At 43.5% G+C, this 18,278-nt stretch overlaps 1 protein-coding gene across 1 annotated transcript in view; it reads left to right on the top strand.

Moving 5' to 3' along the window:
* The first annotated feature begins 253 nt into the window (after positions 1 to 253).
* VIRMA (vir like m6A methyltransferase associated) overlaps positions 254 to 18,278 on the top strand; it is a 60,299-nt gene continuing 42,274 nt past the window's right edge. Inside the window, exons 1-7 of the mRNA XM_077493043.1 lie at positions 254 to 344; positions 4,342 to 4,457; positions 5,871 to 5,957; positions 9,748 to 9,796; positions 13,656 to 13,830; positions 14,380 to 14,505; positions 17,615 to 17,878. Coding sequence (XP_077349169.1) covers positions 282 to 344; positions 4,342 to 4,457; positions 5,871 to 5,957; positions 9,748 to 9,796; positions 13,656 to 13,830; positions 14,380 to 14,505; positions 17,615 to 17,878 — 880 coding nt within the window. The 5' untranslated portion in view covers positions 254 to 281. The remainder of the gene's footprint in view (positions 345 to 4,341; positions 4,458 to 5,870; positions 5,958 to 9,747; positions 9,797 to 13,655; positions 13,831 to 14,379; positions 14,506 to 17,614; positions 17,879 to 18,278) is intronic.

Genomic DNA, 18,278 nt, shown 5'->3' with positions numbered 1-18,278 from the left:
GGGTTGTAAGTAATTCTCTATCAAAAAATACAGATTTTTACAAAAAAAAAGTGCCAAAAAAAGCCGGAAGCTGAAGTGGTTAAAAATCATTCCAGGACAGTTTTCATTTACATGATCCCACCAAAAACACGGCGGTAGCTTCTCCAGACCGGCGACACTTTCCACAAAGGGGCGGTCCCAGACCAATCCAACATCGGATTGGATTTGCTTTCGACTCTCGCTCGGATGTGATTCCCACTAAGCGGAAACCACGCCCACTCACCTGCCCGCCCACACCAAACATGGCGGGTGAGGCCGCAATGGAGCTGCTGTTTTTAGATACCTTCAAGCACCAGAACACGGAGGTGAGAGGAGGGAGCGGGCCGGGGACGGGTCCGGCGGTCTCGGGGGGGATGGCCGGTGTTGCCTGGGAGCGGGGAAGGCGTGTGTAGTGTACCGGGGCAGGCGGGGAGGGCCTGAGGCCTTGATATCCTGAGAGTGCTGCCTCCTCCTATGACATGGGCAGGCTTGTGCTGTACACCCATCACTATACCTGGGGGGGGGGGGGGATCACTAATATCATATACACATCACTAAGGGGGGGGGGGGTACTAAGACTGGAGCAGCTGAGCAGAGTAACCAATCAGCCTATAGCTTTTTAAAGGATAAGCTTTAAAAATAAAATAATAAATACAAATCTTTTTTGCAGGTAAACAAAGTGCATTTCTTATTTCTTTTATTGGGAGCCTGGAAAGCATTGCAGCCACTATCAGCAGATCATGTGTGCAATGCAGAATCATACATACGTTACACCATAAGGCTGCATTCACACTTCTTTCATTTTGAATCGCGGGCAGATTTGTCGCAATTCTACCTGCGTTTTTAAAGCACCGAGGTGTAAGCGACAACCCGTAGATTGCACATTCTGAGATGCCATTTATTTAAATTGAGCTGTTCTGCCGAGCCATAAATCGCGGTAACCCACATCACGTGAAGCATGGCACCCAAAAGTAGCTTCTGAACCTTTTTTTTTTTTTGGGTGACGCTTCACACAATTCGGGTTTTCCAGTGATTTATCACGCCAGAGCCACACTGCGACTTTTTTTTTTTTTTTTGCCATTCAAGTGACTGGCATCTCAAATGTGCGTTCTGCAATTGGTCATTCACGCCGTGTCGTTTTGATATCGCGGGCAGAATCGCGGCATATCTCCCAGATTCAAAATGCCGGAGGTGTGAATGTAGCCTCACAGGAAGCGTCAATGAACTACAAGCCAACAGCTGCCGGATCTTGTAGGTTTCCATTCACAGGACTCTGATGTGGGCGGAGCCACGCACAGCCACATTAATTGCAGATTGTGACAACGTGCGGGGACAGAAGATCCCCCGCTGCATGTCACAATGGGGAGTTGGAGGGGTGCGGGGGCGAGTGGATTTGTAACGTGTTTCAAAAGGTGAATGTGTCCTTTGAGTTTGAAAATGAATGCTAGAAGCTGATTGGTTGCCACGGACAAGTGATCCTGTTTGGAATTTTTAAAGGGATTGTAAAGTCTCGTATTTATTTTTATAGGAAAAAAAATGTTATACTTAGAGCAAGTTCAAACAGGGGCGACTTGTCAGGCGACTTACCTGTTCTGTACAATGGAACCGTTCTAATCGGAGTGACTCCAGTCGCTCCGACTTAGAAAAAGGTTCCTGTACAACTTTGGGGGTGACTTGCATTGACCTCTATAGAGAAATCATTTTGCAAGTCGCCACTGCTGTCGTGTCCAGGGCACCTGAGGCAGTCGCGCTGCAAGTCGTGATGCCCCTGTGTGAACCGGCACTTACCTGCTCTGTATAATGGTTTTGCACAGGGCAGCCCGGATGTTCCTCTTCTCAGGTCCCTCTTCTGTGACCCTGGCCCCTCCCTCCTGTTGAGTGCCCCCACAGCAAGCACCAGGAGCCAATGGTGCTGCTGCTGTGTCTCAGCCAATCAGGAGGGAGAGACAGCTGACACTCGTGAACATTGCTGGATAGAGATGGGGCTCAGGTAAGTATTAGGGGGGCCGAGGAGGGTTGCTGAAAACAGAAGACTTTTTATCTTAATGCATTAAGATAAAAAACCTGACTTTACAGCCACTTTAATGTAGAAGAGACACGCTATGTCTTGCCTGCCTCTCCTTCCCCTAACTAATCACATGTGCAGCACCATGGTAACTGTGGATCAAACTGAGGCTAAGATGACCGCTTCCTTGGCTGTAAAGGATAAGAGTTTAGATCCACCTTAAAGCAGAGCTCTGCCCAAAAGGGCAAGCTCCACTTGTCTGCCGCCGCCGCCTCCTCCTTTCTGCTGCCACGTTTGGCACCTTTGTGGGGGAGGGGTACCAGGTTTTGACAAGTACCCTCTCCCACTTTTGGCTTGGTTTGCTGCAGCAATGTGATCCGGAAGTTCAGAATCTTACATTTTGAAATGCTACTATAGGTTGTTCATGTGAATACAGATTTAAAGGATTTGTTCACCTTTCATAACATGTTACGCCCATATTCAGGGTGTAACATGAAATGAATTCACTGCCCCCCGATCCATGCTGTGACAGCAGATCAGGGATCTTCTCCCTGTGTCTGCTGCCACAATAAAAAAAAAAAAACGTGGCTGAGTGGGGCTCCGCCCACCCGGCTGCGTTATTCACAGTTCTCTGTGAATGGAAAACAACAAGGTCCGACAGCCTTTGCGGCTGTTGGCTTGTGGTTTTCAATGAACTATCATTGAATCTTCCTGTCAAAATGTATCGGCTTGCAAAGGACGCACAAGCCGATACACTGACAGTCTGCAGGAAACCTGCATGGCATCAATGATATGCTGATCGCTGCTGCAATGCTTTCCAGGTTCTTATAACAAAAAAAATAATAAATGCACTTTTTTTTTTTTTTTTTACCTGCACATAAATAAATAAAAAAAATGCATTTATTTTTTTCAAAAGGTGTACTTATCTTTTAACCACTACAGATCCGCGCTATTGCCAAATGACGGCATTAGCGCGGACCTACATTTCCGGGACTACGTCTATTGACGTCGTCACCGGATACGAGCGGCCTGCGCGCCCCCTGAGGGGCGCGCGCGGCGCGCTCTGTGATCGGCGAGTCCGTGAGACTCGCCTGATCACCGATCCGTGCAAGGGGTCGATCCCGACCCCTTATCACGTGATCAGCTGTCAGCCAATGACAGCTGATCATGTGATAGAACGGAGCCGGTAATCGGCTATTATTCCTCCTCGCGCTGACAGCGCGAGGAGAGAAAAAAAAAGCCGATCACCGGCGGCCGTGATCGGGACATCAGTCCCGATCACGGCCAGCAATACAGCTGACCACCTGCCCCCTGCCAGTGCCCACCTGCCCACCGCCGTGCCATCCTGAATAAAAGTAAGTGCCCCCCATCAGTGCCCCCCATCAGTGCCCATAGTGCCACCTACAGTGCCACCCACAATGCCACCCACAGTGCCATCCAGCAGTGCCACCCACAGTGCCCACAATCTGCCTCAAAGGTGCTGCGACCCAGTGCCGCCCATCAGTGCCCAGCAGTGCCGCCCATCAGTGCCCAGCAGTGCCGCCCATCAGTGCCCAGCAGTGCCGCCCATCAGTGCCCAGCAGTGCCACCTATCAGAGCCACCTATCAGTGCCCATCAGTCCCATCTATCAGTGGTACCTATCAGTGCCCATCCGTGCCACTTATCCGTGCCACCCATCCATGCCATCTTATCTGTGCCCATCTTTGCCCATCAGTGCCGCCTTATCTGTGCCCATCGGTGCCGCCTTATCTGTGCCTATCAGTGCCCACCAGTGCAGCCCACCAGTGCAGCCCATCAGTGCCCACCAATGCAGCCATTAGTGCCGCCTAATCAGCGCACTTCAATGAAGGAGAAAAATGACCCGTTTGCAAAATTTTATAACAAACTATTAAAACATGATTTTTTTTTTTTTTTTGCATCTTTTTTTGTTTGTTTAGCAAAAAATAAAACTCCGAGCTGTAACTAAATACCACCAAAAGAAAGCTCTATTTGTGGGAAAAAAATGATAAAAATTTCATTTGGGTACAGTGTTGTATGCCCGCGCAATTGTCATTCAAAGTGCATCAGCGCTGAAAGCTGAAAATTGGTCTGGGACTGAGGGGGGTTTATGTGCCCAGTAAGCAAGTGGTTAATGATGGTTATGGGATTTTTTTTCAAAATCTAGGAATGGTTTGTGAAGAGCAGCTGCATGTTTGTGTTCAGTAGTAAGTCTCTGCCTGTGTGTAATCATGCACTAGAATGTCTGAGGCTCACTCTTACAATGTTTTTCTTATTTTTTTTATTAAGATATAACCTGCTTGTTTATTTGCATTTGTAGCAAAGCAACAATGTTGACGTGGTCCGATTTCCATGTGTAGTCTACATCACGGAGGTTCGGGTCATCCCGCCAGGAGTTAGAGCACATAGCAGCCTGCCAGACAGCAGAGCCTATGGGTGAGTTAAGTTTTCATAGAACAATGAAATATGTCAAAATTACATTTCTTGTTAAAAATCGGGCAGATCGAATACAATATGTGGTTGCCTTGTATTAAGAATTTATAAGTTGGAACATGTACATTTTAAGTGTAATTCCACTTTTTTTTTTATATTGAATAGCTAGCATAGAGAAGGGTTAACACCCCCGTAAGGTTTGTTTTTGCTGTCTGTGCCCTTGTTCAGAAGATTTCACCTCACTTTCTGTCCCTGTGACAATTGGATTTTGAAGATGTTGGGTTGTCATGGAAACAAACATTAAAGCTTCAGTGGAGGCACACTCTATCTCTGCTTCTTTGGGATGGGACCTTCCCTTTATGCCTGGCCGGTCCACTGCTAACTGCCCTTCAATCCCATTATCAGTTGTTTGCGTTGCTTAGCTGGCTGCAAGGAAACACATGTGCATGCTAGCTCCCTGCAGGTGCTGTGTGCATCCATTGGAGCACATAGCACCCAGGAGTCTTATCCCCGCTCCCTCCCCCCAGTCCTGACAAAGAGTTGCAACTCACTTCTCCTCTACAACCAGGAAGTTTGGGAGAAATGTGTAAATTGCGAAGGACCCAGCTGTGGTGACAAGGACAACAGGTAAGTGATTGGGGGCTAGTGTAATTGTAGTGGAGCATTTTTTTTTTAGCTTTTAAATGCTGTGATTGCATTAAGGTAGAGAATGCTGAGCCCTTAGGACTACTTTAAAGGAACCCATCAGGATAGAAAAATAGTTGCTGACAAGCCTTTGAAACTGGAAGTTTCAGAACTGTTATTCTTATCCCCTTCCTTCCCAGGCCTGGAGCATGTACTTCTAAAAATGAATCAACGATAGTTAACTCTTATTTTACTGTTAACAGAGATTCTTTTCCCATTCTGAATTCATTATCGCTGTATAAATCAGTGAACAGGAAATCTCCACAAAAGTTAATCGCCTCTAATATTCTTACGGTTACTTTCACACTGGGGGGGGGGGGGGGGGTAGCGCTTTTCAGGTGCTACTTTTAGCCCTTTGAGGTGCTTGAAAAATGCCTCCATGTGAAAGGGGTCTAATACTTCACCTGCAGGATGTCCTAGATTTCAGTATTTGTTTGCATGTGCAGTTGTAGTGAGGACACAGATCCTCTGTGGCAGTTGGTGAGCACTAAAATAATTATTACAGATGTCTTCCTTATCTAAAATTGTACAGTAAAAACTTTCTACCTCCACTGGTTATTTTCCAGGTTTGAATCTGATTGGTAGCTATGAGTTGCCCAAGACAGCTGCTCACTCAAATCATTATTACTAGCAAAAAAAGGCATATATGGTAATTTGTGATATGTATATCTCTATCTATCTCTACTATATCTATATATATATATATATATATATTTTTTTTTTTTGTTACAGTGAGACCTCTCCACACACGTTTCATTTAGACTTTTTCTTCAACAATGTCAGCAAGCCAAGTGCCACCGTATTTGACAGACTCGGAAGGTGGGTGGTATTATTATTTCTTATTTTGATCTTGAAGATCTTCTAATTTTATCAACAAGAACCTGTCAGGTTTAAAGTGAACTTCTCTAACTTTTTAATTTAATCCAAGCATATGAAAAAGTGTGTAAGCAAAGGTGACCTGTAGTGAAAACCCAGAATCAAAACTATCAGTAGATCCAGAGAGGCAACTGGTGTATTTCCATGCAAAACTTGTGGTATAAAAAAAAAAAAATCATGCTTGGCTGTGCTCCGTTTTGCACTGGGGGAGCTGAAAAGTCTGCACTGGTAAATTTCTTTTAAATGAGGCCAAACTCCAGGAAGGCCGATTCTTGTACATTGAAAGTGAGTCTAGGCACGGTGTACTCCTTGAACCAATGTGAATCTGTATATACCATACCTGGCCAATGCCCCTTGATGCTGGAAATCGCTGAAGTAGACATCCCTTCTCCAGTAATCCCCACTTGCTTCTGGGACCCTTGCCAAGCATCTGCCCTGCTGCGTTCTAAACACAGTAGATCAGCTGCTCAGCAAGGGTGCCACTTAATTTTGTATATAATATTTATACTTCTTTTCTTTTGCCCCGTTAAAGTTTGCTTTAACCACTTTCTATGTGTGTGTATGTATATATTTGGCCTCAAGGGCAAGTGGTTATATCAGGACCATCGCTGCAGCTATGATCCTGTAATCATTTTCAGATAAGTGATCCAAGCAGCGCTACAGCCACCCAATCACTATTACATGACTCAGCAGGGCCCCCCCCCCCCCCCCCACCACCACAGGGGAGCCCTGGACCGTTTTAAGCGGTTAGGCTGCCCGCATATGAGAGGGAGGAATAACCACTCTTCCATCTCCTCTCTGATAAAGCCAGAAGTGGCATAGATCTTGTCCCTTTTTATAGTGCAGTGTTTCTCTGGCTGGTATTGTGTGGGTGCCTTGGAGGGCAGAAAAGGAATTGAGGGACCCCAGATCTCTCCATAAAAAGTACCTGTCACTGCCCAAGCTATCACGAGGAGTGATGTTCACCCCTTGTCATAGCAATAAAGCTGAATGAAAGAGAATGTATATAAAAAAAAGAAAAAAAGTTAAGTTTAATTCTAAAAGATTGTAAAGAACCCCCCATGCTCACACGCAAATGCAAACAAACACGTAGATCAAGCACACATATGTAATCTGTGATTGCACCACACATGTGAGGTATTGCTGCAAACTTCAGGGTTTCGTGCCAAATTACAGCAGCCATGATTTTAATCTCACGGGCCTTTGCTTTCAGAAAATATATAACGTTAGGAGGTACTAATTCATTTTCTAGGAAAAGAAATGCTGATTTTACCATACATCAGGGAAATGTCAGATTTCTACTATGTAACTATAGGGGATATGATTTAAATTTATAAATGCCATACTGGTGACTCCACAATAGGGATAAAACTTTTTTTGCGGAAGGGAGTATAACGAGACATGTGGCCACTCATTAAAATTAGAAGAAAAGAGGTTTAACCTTAAACTACATAGAGGGTTCTTTACTGTAAAAGCACCAAGGATATGGAATTCCCTTCCACAGGCGGTGGTAAAAATCTATTAGATAAGCACCTGAACGACCGCAACATACAGGGATATACAATGTAATACTGACATATAATCACACACACAGGTTGGATTTGTCTTTTTTTTTTTTTTTTTTTTTTTTTTTTTCCAACCTCACCTACGATGTAATAATTGCTCTAGATGGCAAGTAATTGAGTTTTTCTAACGTTTGCAGGCTTGCATGACGCTTAGTAACTCTAAGTTTCAGCTCCCTCCATTTTTCTATGGGATTAAGGTCTTGCCACTCCAGGACCTTAATGTGCTTCTTCTTGAACCACACCATAGTTGCCTTGGCCATGTGTTTTGGGTCGTTGTCATGCTGGAATACCCGTCCACGACCCATTTTCAATGCCCTGGGGAAGGAGGTTCTTTCCCAAGAGTTGACAGCACATGGCCCCGTCCATCGTCCCTTTGATGCGCTTAAGTTGTCCTGTTCCCTTAGCAGAAAAACACCCCAAAAAGCCTAATGTTTCCAACTCCATGTTTGACGGTGGGGATGGTGTTCTTGGGGTCATAGGCAGCATTCCTCCTCCTCCAAACATGTCGAGTTGAGTTGATGCCAATGAGCTTGATTTTTGGTCTCATCTGACCACAACACTTTTTCACCCAGTTCTCTGAATCATTCAGATGTTCATTAGCAAACTTCAGACTGGCCTGTACATGTGCTTTCTTAAGCAGGGGGGTACCTTGCGGGGCTGCATGATTTCAGTCCTTCACAGCGTAGTGTGTTAACAATTATTTTCTTGGTGACTATGGTCCCAACTGCCTTGAGATCATTGACAAGATTCTCCTCTAATTCTGGGCTGATTCTTCACTGTTCTCATGTTCATTGAAACTCCATGAGGTGAGATCTTGCATGGAGCCCTAGACCAAGGGAGATTGACAGTTATTTTGTTTTTCTTCGATTTGTCAATAATCGCACCAACTGTTGTCACCCTCTCACCAAGCTGCTTGGAGATGGTCTTTCAGCCCATTCCAGCCTTGTGTAGGTCTACTGTCTTGTCTCTGACATCCTTGGACAGCTCTTTGATCTTGGCCATGGTGGAGAGATTGGAATGTGATTTGCTTCTGTGGACAGATGTCTTTTACCCGGGTAAAGATCCTTTTATTTGGGCGGTCCACACAGGGGATTGCTCTGCTGATCCCTGCAAAGCAGTCGGATAATACGTCCGTCTCCACTCATCCGCCAGACGGAAGGAAAATAGGGTCACCATCCGTCTGGATTTAATGGACAAAATCGCATAGCGGGTGTCGGCGGACATATCACCACTGACATCCGCCACTCTATAGGAGTGAATGGACTGTCTGATCAGGTTTGCCTGAAAAAAACTGACAGGCGGACTTGATCAGAAAGCCCATGTGAAAGAAGCCTAACCAGCTGATGTTAGGAGCACTCCTAATCTCAGCTCTTTACCTGTATAGAAGACATCTGGGAGGCAGAAATCTTGCTGATGGGGGATCAAATTACTTATTTCACTCATTAAAAAGCAAATCAATTAGTAACTTTTTTGAAATTAGTTTTTCTGGATTTTTTTGGTTATTATTCTGTCTCTCACTGTTGTAATAAACCTACCATTAAAATGTTATATACTGACCATTTCTTTGTTGGTGGGCAATGTACAAAATTGGCAGGGATCAAATACTTTTTTTAAATAATGTATTTATATTATTTAGCTGTACTGTGTCTGAGCCTTACTGTTTTCGTTTGCGTGTCATGGGTGAGTAGTTACAATGGGGGTTATTTACTAAAGGATAATCCACTTTGCACTGCAAGCGCACTTGGAAGTAAAGTCACTGTATATCTGAGGGGGACATGCAAGGAAGCATTTTAGCTTGCACATAATTGGATGATAAAATCAGCAGGGCTTCCACTCATCTCAGATCTACCCCTTAGATTTAGAACGACTGCACTTCCAAGTTCACTTTCAGTGCAAAGTGGATTTGCCTTTCGTAAATAACCCCCAATGTCTCAAAGTTCTGAGAGTATATAGCAATGTCACATAAACACAAGCACATCTGCCAATCCCCTTTTGGATTGTACAGTGGGCTCTACCTCTTCAATTTTTCCTGTCTTGTAAAAGGCAGATAATGCAGTCAACTTTAGGCTGTTTTTTTTTTTTTTTTTTTTTAAGTCAGATGTGCAACTGCTAGTATAGATATGATGTAGGTCATATGTAATGTTAACTTTTTTTGCATTTATTAACAGTTTGGAATATGATGAAAACAACTCTCTTATCTTCCGACCAAGTACAAAAGTAAGTTTTCGATTTTTGCTTGCCACATTCTTCAAAATCCTTCATAAAGGAGCAAAACCTTTTCAGTTTCAAAAATTTGTTAGAATAATGTACAAGCAATTCCATACAAAACCTTTCACAGTCTGCTGCTTTTCCATAATGGATAAACTTGATAAAGATGTGTTATGTGATTATAAACTGACCTGTCTGCGATGTATCTCTATCCAGCATCACAAGTGCCTCGGCCATCCAGGACTCTGTCTTCTTATTGGCTGAGCCGCAGAAGCGGCACCATTGGCTCCCACTCTTGACAATCAGTCAGTTGGCCAGTCAGGAGAGAGAGGGGGCAGGGTCGAACAGCAGCTCTGTCTGCATGTTCACACAGAGCTGCAGCTTGGCTTGAGTGCCCCCATAGCAAGCTGCTTGCTGTGGGGCCACTCAGCAGGAGGGAGGGGCCAGGAGCACCGAAGACAGACCCAAGAAGAGAAGGATCCAGGCAGCTCTGTTCAAAACCATTTTACAGAGCAGGCAAGTATAACGTGTTTGTTATTTTTATAGAAAAGAAAACCCGAGACTTTTAATTTTAAGCTTTAAACCTTCTATGAAAAAAAAAAAAAGGTTTTGTATGGAGTTGAGCTTTAAAGTGGACTCAACTCAAACAGTGATGATTTTCTGTGATATAGTGACCTTTTTTAAATGTTAGTAGTGCTTGAGAGACTGAAAAATTTACCTTTTTGTCTGCGATTCCTCCTTAAAGGGGTTGTAAAGGAATATTTAACTTATTTGTTATTTAAAAAAAAAAAAAAAAGTTATACTTACCTCCACTGTGCAGCTCGTTTTGCACAGTGGCCCCAAACCTGGTCTTCTGGGGTCCCTCGGCGGCTGTCTCGGCTCCATCCTGCAAGGACTCCACAACTTCATGCAAGCTCCCTTGCATGATGTGGAGTGCTTGCGATCGCGCTCCCGTGATACAGCCGGTGGCGATAGCCGCTCACTGTATCACTCGGCCACGCCTCCCGGCGTGCCTCATCATTGGATGTGATTGACAGCAGTGTGAGCCAATGGCTGCTCCGCTTTCAATCCATTCACTGTAACCAATCAGCGGCCAGGCTGCTCGGCGAAGAGCATGTCGGGGACGAGGGTGGGACTTGCGGGGGGGCTGGGGCCAGAATTGTCAGATGTTTTTTCACCTTAATGCATAGAATGCATTAAGGTGAAAAAACTTATAACTTTACAACCCCTAGCAGTGCATTACCTGGTATATGAGGATCTCTAGGAACTTCTGTGCTTAGAGCCTCATGTGGCTACCAGTGTTAAGAGATTTAGTGATGTCACTACTGTGTTGCTCAATGTTCTCCTTGCTGGAGTCTGACATGATGAACCAAAACCCTGCTTCTACCTAAGATGACCGCCTCCACACCGACACAGCACACACTGTAAGTCATGTAGAGAGATCAGCTTAGGAAAAATCAGAAGGCAATACTGGTGACTAATAACCCAAACAATAATAGTGTGCTTGGTAAAAATGTTGAAATCACCTTAATGAATGAACTAAGTAGCAAATAATGTTAAGGACTGCTGCATCTAATATCAGACACTCGGCATATCTGTACATTGAGTGTCATAAGCTGATTAATTTGAACTTATGTGCGATAATTTGGTCAAAAATACATGAAGATTGAGAAGCATTTTGATAATGTTAGATTTAGAATGACAAATGAATGCGGGGGACACCCTATAGAGATACGGAAAATACCAACAATATCCTCAGCAGAGACCCCCAATTGAAGGAACGTACCTTGAAAGAGATGATCCTTTGTTCTGCATAAGTTTGGATAATTATACATTGCGTTAAAGCGGAGGTCCACCCTAAAATGGACCTCCGCTCATCGGAATCCCCCCCCCCCCTCCGGCGCCACAATCGGCACCTTTCAGGGGGGAGGGGGGGTGCAGTTACCTGGATAATCCAGGTAACTGCACCCACTTCTGGGCTAGCTCTCTGCGGAAAGGGGCGTACGTTACGCCCCTTTCCGCAAGCGCCCGCCCCCTTCAGCAAGTGCCCCGCTGCCTGCTGGGAAACACACAGCTCCCAGAGGCAGCGGGGACCGTCCGGATTGCGCCGCGCGGCTCGCGCATGCGCAGTAGGGAACCGGGAAATGAAGCCGAAAGGCTCCATTTCCTGATTCCCATACCCAAGATGGCGGCGGCAGGACCTGACAGACGAGCGAGCGATCGGCTTCGGGTGCCGACATCGTGGGCGCGCTGGACAGGTAAGTGTCACTATTTAAAAGTCAGCAGCTGCAGTATTTGTAGCTGCTGGCTTTTAAAAAAAAAAAAAAAAAAAAAAAACGCGGAGTCCCGGTGGACTCCCGCTTTAATTTATAGTGTACGAATTCATAGTTACGCACTTGTACTCCTTTTTGTGAAAATTTGAATAAAAATTATTGAAACAAAGCACTGCTGCATCCAAACCACCAATCTAGGTAGGTTGTGTAATAAACTTAAAACAATATTCTAGAGTGCTCTAACATTATAAAAAAATCAATGCATCTCTTAATAAACACAATAAAAGTGCATTATCATATTAGGAAATGCATAAATCGGGTACATGTGTGATGTGCAGAAATTGTGCAAAGTTTAAGGTGCAATAATATATTGACATTTCTTTTATCTTGTGGTGAAAAAATGTACACCACCACGCAAAGTGCTACCCAAAAGGGTTCGTCACAAATGGTTAAATGAGCTCCTTACCAGCTGCTCTGATCCCACAAGGCGATCCCACAAGGCAATCCCTAAGCGCCTTGCTACACAGGAGCCACATACACCACGATCCAGAGTACAAAAGCTCCCCAAATTCCTAAGTCGAAATAGACTCCAAGGAAGGAATTAAGATGAGGGAGATCCACAGTGTAGTATTTGACCAAATATTTAATAAAACAATGAAATTATAATTGCAATCAGCAAGGAATTATACAGCATGTGATACAAACTGCCAGCAGTTCCAATTGTTTGGCCTGACTTGTGAATGTCACATGCGACGCCCCACCCAACGCGGGATGTCTAGGAATCAAAAATTGCTGTGCAAATAGTGTGACATAAAAAATTGCAACAACTGGAATTTTATTTCCTAGGTCTCTGCTAATATAAATAAATTGTGTGTGTGTGTGTGTGTGTGTGTGTGTGTGTGTGGGGGGGGGGGGGGGGGTCTGAGTAATTTTTGAGCAAAAGATATTTTTTTACAAGTAGGAGAAGAATGCCAGAATTGGCTTGGGCTGGAAGTGGTTAAAGCGCCCCTGTGCATACATGCGAACGCATATAATTCCCCATTTTTTTTGTAAAAGACTTAACACCAAATAAAGAGGTACCCAACGTGTCACACTTTAACATTGCGTCCCCCCATGGGATGGCGCCAAACTATGGTACTTAAAATTCTGCATATGCATCTCTTTAAACGCCCTTACAGGTTAACAGTTAAGTGTTACACAGGAGGTCTGACACTAGACTTAATGCTCTCGTTCTGCCGTTTATATATATATATATATATATATATATATATATATATATATATATATATATATATATATATATATATATATATATATATATATATATATATATTGTCCAAGTAATTTTTTAACAAACTAGATTTTTACTTGTCTGAGAGGAGTGTCCAGAATTGGGGCCAGTATTGAAGTGGTTAAACTCATGTAAACAATATGCTTATGATCATGAGCCTTTTCTCAGTTTTCTTTTGACATAAGAAAACAATTGTCTGATTTGGTTGCAGTTTAAGAAAAATATGTATTTTTCTTTTATGCATGAAATATGCTAAGAAACATTCATCTTTATTTAGTGATGTGTTTGTTTTCCTTTTAATTAGGTTAATACAGATGGACTTGTGCTGAAGGGATGGTACAATTGCCTCACTTTGGCTGTCTATGGAACAGTTGACCGAGTGATCATAAACCATGAGCGGGATTCCCCCCCTCCCCCGCCACCGCCTCCACCTCCCCCACAGCACCAGCAGATTGGACTGAAGAGGAATCCAAAGCATGGTTTGAATAAACTTGTATATTCTTATTGTTTTTGTATGTGTTTTAATAGTGAAGCTTTTGTTATTTTGCTGTTGTAGTTTAATTTAGTAAAGTCACGGTATATGCATAATCTTTTTCATCTTTCACCCCTTTTTATTTATTTTTTGTATTGACATTAAAGTAAGTAAGCACTCCCCCCCCCCCCCCCCCCCCCCCCCGTTAAATCAATCTCCGTTAATTAATTACACCAAAAGTAACATGACCTTCCTATTGGATAGTTACCTTCAGAGCTGACAGTCATTTGCTCTAACTGAACTCTGCACTCCCATTTACAGAGATGTCCAATACATTTATTTGGCAACGTTATTAGTCATTCTATTATCATTTTTGTATACATATTTAAATGTGCAGTAGGAAGACAAAATCTACCTATTTGAAATGTATCCAGCTAGTTTTGCAACTTTGGTAAAAATATAATCAAAGCCTATTGCTTTGCTATTTCATTGTAAATTGAATGCCTGTGGCTCCACATTGGAATGTTTTTATTTTGTTCTCATTCTCCATTGTTAGTTGAAGAAGAGAAGGAAGACCAATACAATGGTAGTCCACCAAGACCACAGCCAAGAGGCCCACGGACTCCACCAGGTCCTCCCCCACCTGATGACGATGATGATGACGAGCCAATGCCAGCTGCAGGTACTGGCCCAGTAATTGGTTCATTAGATTTTACTGTTCTTTTCACCCCAGACTGGTTCCTGTGTTTGGAGTGGGGCGAAGGTTGATCTTTTCTCTGTGTCCTTATTGCTGTTCAGCATAGGAGATCTTCCTCAAATCCTTTTTGGTCTGTTGCTTAAGTGAGTTCTTTATATATTATATTGCTTGGAGTTAGTGGAGGGTCACTGAGTGCCCTGTAGTGGAATTTATATGAGAATATGTAAAGAATTCAATCTTGTGATTGTGTTCACTGAAAATCCATGCTTGGCTTAAAAAATGTGTCAAGGAACTAGCAGAGGTCTTCCTTTTGAGGTGCACATGAAACCTTGGCTGTCCAAAATAGAGGAGAAATCCTTTTTGCGTAGACTTATTTTTCTCTTCTCTCTCAATTTAGAAAAATTAAAGTGGTTGTAAAGGCAGAAGGTTTTTTTTTTTTTAATGCATTCTGTGCATTAACCACCTCAAGATTGCCCGCAGTACATGTACATCATTATTTTGATGTTAAATACTGCTGTTATGGCAGCAGCTAGCTGCTATAACCCCTGTATTTTCTTCTGCAGGCGATTCAGTGCCGAATAAAAGTGGTCCTGGCAGCAGATTCGCCACGGGATCACTTTTATAGGCACTGGAGAGGTGAACTCTGTCCTTGGAGAAACAGAGTGACGTCACTGCCACCTTCCGGCCTTGAAGGAATTATTTTTTTCATCCTTTTTTGCTTTTAAGTGTAAATGTGACATCAGGTCTTTTTGACCCCAGATCTTGCAATAAAGAGGCCCTGACATGCCTATTTCTATTACAAAGGATGTTTACATTGTAAAAAAATTAAGGGACCGTGTAAAAAGTAAAATGTACAAAAATGTAAAGCGCCCCGTCCCTCCGAGCTTGTACGCACAAGCGACCGCATACATAAATCGCGCCTACATATGTAAATGGGCTCCGGCTTCTGTTAAGTCAGTCAATGAGGAGAAAAAGGGGGCTGGGCCTGACTGAGGCTCCGTGTCTGAAAGCACACCAGGAGCTGTGGCTCAGCTCGGGTGCCCCCATAGCAAGCGGCTAGGAGCACTGAAGAGGGAACCAAGAAAAGGAACATCTGAGTTGCTCTGTGCAAAACTACTGTGCAGAGGAGGTAAGGATTAACATTTGTTATTCTTAACTTAAAGAAAACTAGACTTTTTAGTATTACTTTTAAGCCCTATTAAAGTTTTTTTTATTTTTTTTTTTTTTTTTTTACTTTTTAATATATTAACCACCCATAAAACCGTTTCTTTAAAAGAAAAGTATGGCCAATGTTTTCTTTTGGTCATACATCTCTTGTGGGTCACAGGGAGTGTACTTTTGTTCTCCTGTGATCCAGAATCAGCCCATAGTGGGCTATTGCCTGCTATCGGCAGACGAGGCAGAGCCATTTCAGGACCTGGACGGATCCTAACAATGTTGATTGCCAGATGCCTGATGGGTAGCCGGCTTAGCCTCTCAGTATGCAGCTGCTTCCTCCCCCTATCCAGCACAGAGCTCCAGTGAATTCTGGAGGAGCAGAACTGAGAGCGGTGATGCACCACTCTCCACTCTGAGTAGACCGAGAATTGAGCAATCCGGCAGTCATGTGATTGTTCAGATCTTGGTCTTGGAGCCAATATGGGACAGCTGCAGCATCATACCAATGCTGCACCATAGAGGTGAGTATGTGGTTGTGTTTTTTTTTTTTTTTTTCTCTTCAAATCTCACACTTTAACCACTTCAGCCCCGGAAGGATTTTCCCCCTTAATGACGGGCCATTTTTTGCGATACGGCACTGCGTCGCTTTTACTGGCAGTTGCGCGGTCGTGCGGCGGCGTACCCAAGCAAAATTGATGTCTTTTTTTTTTTTTCCTACAAATAGAGCTTTCTTTTGGTGGTATTTGCTCATCTCTGCGGTTTTTATTTTTTGCACTATAAAAAATGAGCGACAATTTTGAAAAAAACAATTTTTTTAGTTTTTTCCTATAATATCCCCAAAAATATTTTAAAAACAAATTTATAATTGGGCTAATATGTATTCTTCTATATATTTTTGGTAAAAAAATCCCATAAAGTGTATACTGATTTGTGCAAAAGTTATAGCGTCTACAAAATATATATTTTTTAGAGGGACTGTGACATTGCGGCGAACAAATCGGACACTTTTGACACATTTTTGGGACCATTGACATTTATACAGCAATCGGTGCTATAAAAGTGCACTGATTACTGTGTAAATGTCACCGGCAGGGAAGGGGTTAACACTAGGGGGTGATAAAAGGGTTAAATGTGTTCCCTCGTTAGTGTTTCTAACTGGGCGGGCATGGGACTGACTAGGGGAGGAGACATGTTGCTATTCGAAATTGCTGCAAACAGCAGATCTGGCTCTACTCCTGTCAAAATCCCCATTCTGGCTCTCGTGCTCACTATCGCTGGTGGCCCACAGCAATTGTGCCCGCTGGCCACGCGCATCGGGTGCATGCCGGCTACGGCTCTTAAAGGAGCCGCTGTACATATTCGGCGATTTTGCGTGAAAGCCATCTTGCCGCCGTATACAGTATGTACAGGAGCTCGTCGGCAAGTGCTTAACTATGGACAATAACACCTAAACATAGATGTTATTGCAGTCAGTGGCTCCACATCACTCAGCATTGCCTCCCAAAACATCCAGTTGGGAAGTATAAACTGAGCATGTCATATGAGTGGCAGCTGTGCTGTTACATTGGAGGGCAGGGCTTGCATTTTTAGGCTTACCGCCTGTGATTGTGCACACAGGCAGTGTATGGACTGATGCCTTTAGTTCAAGCCAAAATTGTGCACACAAGGGTGGTGGCTTCATAGGACTCTGCAAGGAAATAGAGCCACATTAAAACCAGAATTAAAAGTGTGAATTTTGAGAGGCCTAATACAAAGCAAAGACAGGCTTTCAGCATGGTAAGTGCTAATGTAAGCTGCATTATATGCAGGGTTTGACAATTCTGCTTTGAATCTAGTAGCCAGGTAAAGTCAAAAGCCAGTTTGTGCGCCTGCATGGCAGTATGTAGTGTGTTATGCAATCAACGTTTTCATGTCTCTTATTTCTCTGACTTTTTAGGCGGTGAAAAAGAAGTTGAGCGAGAACCAAGAGAAGGTTACTTTGAGCCCATATCTCCTGACAGAGTGTCTATCCACCCTGATGGTGCTTACTCTGATGAAGAAGGGGATGATGATCCTCAGGATGATGGAGAGGATGATGAGGAGGAGGAGGAGGAAGATGATGAGGATGACCTCAATGATGAAGATGAGGATGATGTTCAAACAGAAGACAGCCTTGCTGATGAAGAGGAGGATGAGGAAGAAGATGAGGAGGAAATTGAAGGTGCCCCTTATATTTATTTTTATTTTTTTGTCTAAATGTTTTATTAGATGAATAAGGAAGTACATTAGGAAAATTCCAAGTATAGTACACAATAAAAAAGAAATACATGTTGTTACATCATCAGTTCCTGTAAGAAAATGGGGGTGATTAAACGTAGTCACCGAAAAAGAACACAACACAGATTTGCATCAAGAAATGGCATATAAATTGTAAATACGTACTTAAGTATCCACTATAATAGAAGTCAGCTGACTGGTGAGGAATGTGAAGTGGGAGGAGCTGGAGGAGACCCTATCTCCTGATTTCGGCATAGGTGTCACTGCTGCAAGACACCACAAAGTCAGAGACCCAGTGAGCAACACTACCTGTGATTCTAGTTGCCATTAAAAGTCCCCACTAC

The sequence above is a fragment of the Lithobates pipiens genome, unplaced genomic scaffold (genome assembly GCF_037356315.1).
Source record: "Lithobates pipiens isolate NorthernLeopardFrog02 unplaced genomic scaffold, aLitPip1_a1.2 Scaffold_19, whole genome shotgun sequence".
Taxonomy (NCBI): Eukaryota; Metazoa; Chordata; class Amphibia; order Anura; family Ranidae; genus Lithobates; species Lithobates pipiens.
The sequence above is the reverse complement of the archived record's forward strand: the minus strand, read 5'-3'. Positions and strand labels throughout refer to the sequence as shown.